General features: G+C 42.6%; 1 protein-coding gene across 1 annotated transcript; it reads left to right on the forward strand.

Annotated features, from left to right (window-relative positions):
• Positions 1-673: 673 nt before the first annotated feature.
• On the forward strand, positions 674-5,162 carry Ripply2 (ripply transcriptional repressor 2). The gene is made up of 4 exons (XM_021173431.2): positions 674-905; positions 1,143-1,221; positions 1,544-1,608; positions 4,898-5,162. The coding sequence occupies exons 1-4, from the start codon at positions 820-822 to the stop codon at positions 5,052-5,054; spliced, it is 387 nt and encodes a 128-aa protein (XP_021029090.1). The 5' UTR covers positions 674-819; the 3' UTR covers positions 5,055-5,162.
• The last annotated feature ends 1,361 nt before the right edge of the window (positions 5,163-6,523 follow it).

Consider the following 6,523-nt stretch of genomic DNA (forward strand, 5'->3'; position numbering starts at 1 on the left):
TCATCATCTTCCCCAACCACAAAAGTATCGTCTAACTATGATCTATTGATATAATACCAAGTGATGGCAGATTTGTAGAGATGATACACCAGGGCTTACTGGAGAGAGATACTGACAAGAGTTTGAGAGAAAGTCAAGAGGCTGTGGGAAGGCNCTGAAACCACATGACAACTGTCTCAGCCCCTCTTGGCTGTAACAATCAGGTTTTCATAGTTCATTTCTTCTTGCCCAAGATTTTCTATCCCCTTCAAGTAACAGGCAGATTGTGAACATAACTTTTCAATAACATTTTTTNAAACATACATTTATTATTGATCTATANTTCCACATACAGACACTTCGTTTGCNTCTTTGCTTGATGTTGTGGGGAGGGAGTGATTAAAGCTATTCTTTTTTCTTATATCATATCCAGTTTGTAGAACACAGGTTGCTGCAGAGCCAGCTACATTTGCTGAAGGCCAAAAAGCCAAGCCAAGTGTCAGGCAATTACCAGCCCTGGGCATTTTTGCAGAAATACACAAAAACGTGTAGAATCATTTAATTCCATCCCCTCCTAACCTCTTCACGTGGAAATTGGCTGCTTGGGCGCATGCTGTTTTTCTCCCAGACCGTGTGTCAGGGGGCTATTAACACTCGCTCCAGCAGCCGGTTCCCGGGCCATTTGGGATGTTGCACGCGTTCACACCCGCGCGCGGCCCGCGGCGCCTTCACGCGCTGCCGTTTTGTTTATGCGGAGCAGCGAGGGCGACCGGGGTGCGAAGGTCTGCTCTGCAAGGGCTAGATAAAGCCGGGCTGCGACACCGACGCGGTCGTCCTGCCATGGATACCACCGAGAGAGCGGAGAGCGCGCACAGCCCAGCACGTCCGCCCTCGCGCAGCCGCTGCCCGCCGCCCGCGCAGCCCCGGTACCTATCAGCCGGGATCCATCCCCGCGCATTCTCCACCCTCGCCCCGTGCCCGCAGCCCACGGAGCCCGAGGACCGCCTGGCCCCGGCTCGTCCCCGTTCGCCCTCTACCTCAGCCCTCGCCTTTTACCCGCCGCCCTTGCCTTTGCTCGAGCCCGGTGCCCTTACTAAGTCCGAGTTGAGTCCGGTGGCCCGGCTCACGTTCTTTGTGCGCGACTTGCGCTTGCCATCCTGCAGGTCCGAGGGCTTCTGGAGACCGTGGGTTCGAACTCCTGGAGAGAAAGAGAAGCGGACGGGGTCCCGTGCTGCAGAGGCGGTGAGTGACTGTGGCCCGCTGCGGTTCAGGCTGCAGAGCATCCCCACTCCCGACCCCCAATCCAGGCCTGGGGAGTAAGGGCCTGAGTGGCTTGCGCCCCCAATCTGCCCAGTGCTTAACACTGTGCCTGCCCTAGACCCTGTGGGTATGAACGCGTGCTGGGACATCCGTTGCGGTGATGTAGTCACTTGCAGCCAAGAGCTGGGTTGTGGAGAGGCTCAGGGTCACAGCCCCTACCTGAACCGGGAGGCGCTGGGTCTCACACCTTCCCAATTTCGACAATGAGATGCGTGGTGACTGCGATTACTCCTTTCCTTCCTAGTTGCCCAGTGGCCCAGGAATGGCAGAAGCTTCCGGGAAGCTTTTGCAATACCAACACCCCGTCAGGTGAGTGACAGGCCTTACTAGAAGACTCCTTCAACTCCAGCCCTAAGGGGGAAGGAGATGGGGCACGATCACGCAGCTGGTTTAATAGCTGGCGCCGTTACTTACTCTGTGTTCCCACTCTGAGGATTCTCTTACTCACAAAATTGGAAAAATACAGGACTCATCACATAAAAGAACTGTCAGTTGGTGGATAGTGAGTGAATGCTAATAGAATTGGCTAAAACGGGAGAAAGCAGACTGATTAGAAAAAAGAGATGTTTGGGGCTGAGGCTGTAGCTCGCTGACAGGGTGTTAACCTGCTCTGAAGGAGGTTCTGGCTTCTAAGAGGGGAGACATCTTATGCCCGAAAAGTTGTTTGGGTTTTTTTTATTTTATTATTTTTAATCCTAAAAGGGCAATGGAGAACTGGCTCCTCGGCATGCAGAGTGCATGCATTACTTTCTTGCAAACCAAAAGGAGGAACGAGATGGACAGTGGCAGGTTTGTAGCAGAACAAGCCTGACGTTTAAAATACCCAAGGCTGGCCCAGCTGGTCACTGTTTTTGTTTGGTTTCACTGGGTTTGTTCTTGTTGTTGTTGTTGTTCATTTTACTGGTTTTTTTTTTCTGCTGAAAGCCAGCCTTTCTTATAAGATTCTTTGTAGCTTTTATTTGAGATAAAATATTTATGATTGTGCGGTATTAACTGCTGAAAGAAGGCCTGTGTGACTGTGTTAAAGAAAGCCTGGCCTGTGTCTATGTGTTTATAAGTGGCAACAATAGTTCATACATGTTACCTACCTATGCTAAAGTAATTGCGGGACACAGGGCAAGCAAATGATAAGTGGAATTGAGTTTACTGAGGTCACGTTTTATTTTTACGTGTCTGAGTATTTTGCCTGCATGCATATGTGTTTGTACCATGTGCATGCCTTGTATCCACAGAGGTTAGAAGAGGGAGTAGGATCCCCTGGAACTGGAGTTGCTAATGGTTATAAGCTGTTATGTGGATGCTGGGACTAGAACCCTGGTCCCAGGAAGAACAGCCACTATTCTGAACCACTAAGCCACTACATTTCTCTAGCCTTACTTTGATTAGTTTTGAAGTGAGGTCAGGGCATGAAATATGTTACTTTTAAAGGGTTGGGGAAAGCTTAGAAAGGGTGTGGTATAAGTTAGTTATGGTCACTATTGATGATGAGTCTCCAAGGGTCAGATGCGGAAAAGAGATATCTGGTATTGGGGCAGCGTGGTTCCTGATGGAGCTCCAGGGACCGGGAACTTGGATGTGTGTAGCTGCAGTGGTGTCTGCAAGGTAGTAAAAGGCCAGAGCTTATACATCTCCATACAGAGGTACAGAGTTTTGTCGAGAAACCCATGGGCTTTACTCTGTAGGATGTGTTGATGGTTATAGATTTTAGCCGTGAGAATGGTTTGATCAGATCAGTGTTTCATAAAATCAATAAGGGGCTGAAATAAAGACTCAAAGCAAAATTGGAAGTAGTTACAAATAAGATTCGAAGGAGAGCTTTTCAAGGACGTCAGAAAAGGAGGCAGGACTTAGTGGATGTAGGAAATACTTAGGAGACAAAGCAGGGCTTTACAATGTACTGGCAAGGTGGGTGAAGAACAGCTAAAAAGCCAGAATGCCTCCCAAATGTGTGGCTGCTGACCAGGTGAGTGCTGCTCTGTGAGGATGCAGGTGTGGGGAATGAGGAAAAGGATCTGAATCGTTATTCATTGCATTTCCTATGCTTTAGGGCATCCAAGCAGTGCAATTAGGGAGAGGGNTGTATGTAAGTCACAGAGACAGGCTGCACACCTTCACTGAAAGCACTGGTGTGAGTTCTGTGAGTTTGAAAGGCTGGGGAATCTCAGGCAGTGGGTGAGGTCATCCGGAGGAAGTGCAGACAGAAGTGGTGAGAGTTCTCAAGGAAGGCCCAGAGGAAGGGCAAGCTTCCACCTGGTAATGGAATACAGGAAGGCCTCAGAGGAGACTAAAGAATCATAACGGGGAACTCAGAGAAGAAGAACTGTCCACAGTGAGACATTCTGACCATTCGTTATGATACCAACTGAACATTGGGGTGAGGGGATTGGCAATTCCAACTACATATTAGAAAATACCTTGGTAATTTGGTAAACAATTGCTTTCACTACTGAATAATTTAGTTGTGGGGNTTTTTTAAAGTTATTTTTTTATTAATTTCTATCTTGACCTGTAATGTGTGTCTTATGCATTTTGTTCTGTGGTCACCTCTTTGTGGATAGGATGCATGGTTTATTTTGTTTGTTCGGTAGATTATGTTGGCACAAGAGCTCCCTGCCACATCTATTGCATGCATAATTGATAGCTACTTGTTTAAGTATCCAGATTATGTGCTTTTAATGTGTTTTACTAGAAATATATGTAAACTCTGTTGCCTCACTTTCTGAACACACTTTTAAAATTGAGCACACTGAACACGATATAATCTTTCCTTGGTTAGAGTCACTCAGTTATGTGTAGACAGAGTTCTTTGCCCTATACTAAAGTGACTTCAGGATAGTTGTTAACTCCGCCTTATCTATTTTTTTCTCTTTATATGATAAACAAAATAANGTCACTAGGCCAGATGAACAATGGTCAAATTTTAAAATTCTGAGATAATGATGCTTATACGCAAATTAATTGTATAAAACCTGTATCATTCATTCTCAATACATTGATATAGTGTTCCCAGATTGATTGGATGGGAGAGGAGATGAATTGGAANTAAAGGTTTGTGTTAGAGCAGCTTTCCCACCTAGCAAGTTGTGAAGGCATAGACCTTAAAGCTTACATATATATATATTATATTTTATATAAGCATATGGGCTGTATCTGTAACTAAGGGCTTCGTTTCTGCTGGACAGTGAGCAACTGAAACCTCTTTGTATAGTTGGCTATCGTCCACGTGTGTGATGGAATGGTGGGATTTATTTGCCTTCTAAAGAAATTTAGAGAGTGTAAGTCTAACTTTCTACANTTCATAAGAATGAACACGTAAATAGACATGAAATAAGATAAGTGTAGATTTTTCTGCTTATAGAGTGAGTCAGTTTTTAAATATCATTTTTATTTTAGCTAAAGATGGCGAAAAATCAACCATTTATTTGTACACTGGCAAGCAGACTCCATGGAAACTGTAACAGTAGCAGCTTTAAACTCTGTCTCCAAAATGTGTAAACTAATTATTAAGCAGAGAGAGCTTGTTGAAATCAATTGTTTGGTGACAATTAGGACCCCAAGTGTGAAAACATATGGCTAGTATGTTGTCTGCTTCTTTCAGACTATTCTGGCCCAAGTCCAAGTGTTANGACTACTTATATCAAGAAGCAGAAACTCTTCTGAAAAATTTCCCAATTCAAGCTACAATTTCGTTTTATGAAGATTCTGATAGTGAAGATGAAGCAGAGGGGCTGGCCTGTGAAAATCAATCTAATTAGTTACTTCTGGTGACAATTTGAATTTTGTATATAAGTGTACCATAAACTTTTAAAACTAATTTATTTGTATATACATTATTAATAAAACATTTTGTAATAATTACAGTATTTGGATTCCTCTTTGTCCCTACACTAGAATTAAATGTTGGGATTTTAAGATAGACATCATGTACAAATGTCCTGATTGTGTTATAAATATTTGTGGTTCACAAAGAATACTTCTGTTTTTTTTATTAAATCACAAATTTATCTTTAGTTATAATTTTTCAAGGAACTATTTGGTTTTTTAAAAGACCGGCTCTTGTAATGTCTGGTGTTTTCTGCTGATCTCAATCGGATGTTTAGTTACAGATGATATAATCTTGGCGGTTAGTGAGGAGAACTGGGTGCTGCTACTATTCTCACGGATATTAGTATTTGTTTGCTTGCTCATAGGGAAATACTTTAAGTAATTATAGTTGAGAAAGAAAAACAATCTTGGGTCACTTAAATCTTAAGGACTGTAATTAAGTATGGAGTAGTGTGACTCTCACTCTGATATTCTCNTGTTGTCTTTAATCTGGTGTTCAGTACTTTCTGTATATGTTGAAGGATTCCTATAATTTAAAAAAAAAAAAAAGCTTTAAATTTGAATGGTTTGTACGGAGTCTAAAAATGGTGAGAACATGAAGTTGCTCTCTTTTCTTTTGTCCTGGATAAAGCTAAGATTTGGAAGACATAAAATTCAACACTATCCACTTTCCTTTTGCTTTAGTTTCCCACTCACAATATTCTCATATAAACATCATCTTATGGGGAGTAAAATAAATCCTCAGTGACTGGTTTTTCTTACATAGGCATCACAGAAGAAAATTTATTCCATCCTTTAATGAGATGGACAATGGACTTGCATGGTTAGGGTGACACAGTAGATTATGCTCATGAAGTCCTTTTAGTTTTATATAATCATCTGCTCAGCAGTTCAGTTGCAAACAAACATATTTTTATTAATCTATAATCTGAGCTACTTGTGAGGATGAGGCAGGAGAACTGCAAGTTCAATGCTTGTTTGACAANATACCAAAAATATTTTCCTGCAGTATTCCAGAATAAAAATGGGTAGAGGTGGAGATGAGAGGTAATTAGCTAGCTAAGAAATGTCCCGTGCTTGAATGACTAAGCATATCCACAGACTTTCTCTCATAATATTAAACCACATTATCACAACTTTGACTCCCAGGGACTCTGGAAACTACATAGCTGGAGTAAATGATGTGTCCAGAGTCAGAAAAAATTAGTACCCCACAGAGAATGGATAAGGTTATTTAGAAGTACTCTCTGGGAAAATGTTCTCTTTCTATTGGATTCCACCCTGTGGATCTGTGTATTTTCCTAGAGACATGCAAAAAGAAAAGGCCAATGTATCACTAACATGGACCCACAGTGTTAGGAATTTCTCTTGTTAACAAATCAGGATAGTATAAGCTGGC

Source organism: Mus caroli, chromosome 9 (genome assembly GCF_900094665.2).
Source record: "Mus caroli chromosome 9, CAROLI_EIJ_v1.1, whole genome shotgun sequence".
Lineage (NCBI taxonomy): Eukaryota > Metazoa > Chordata > Mammalia > Rodentia > Muridae > Mus > Mus caroli.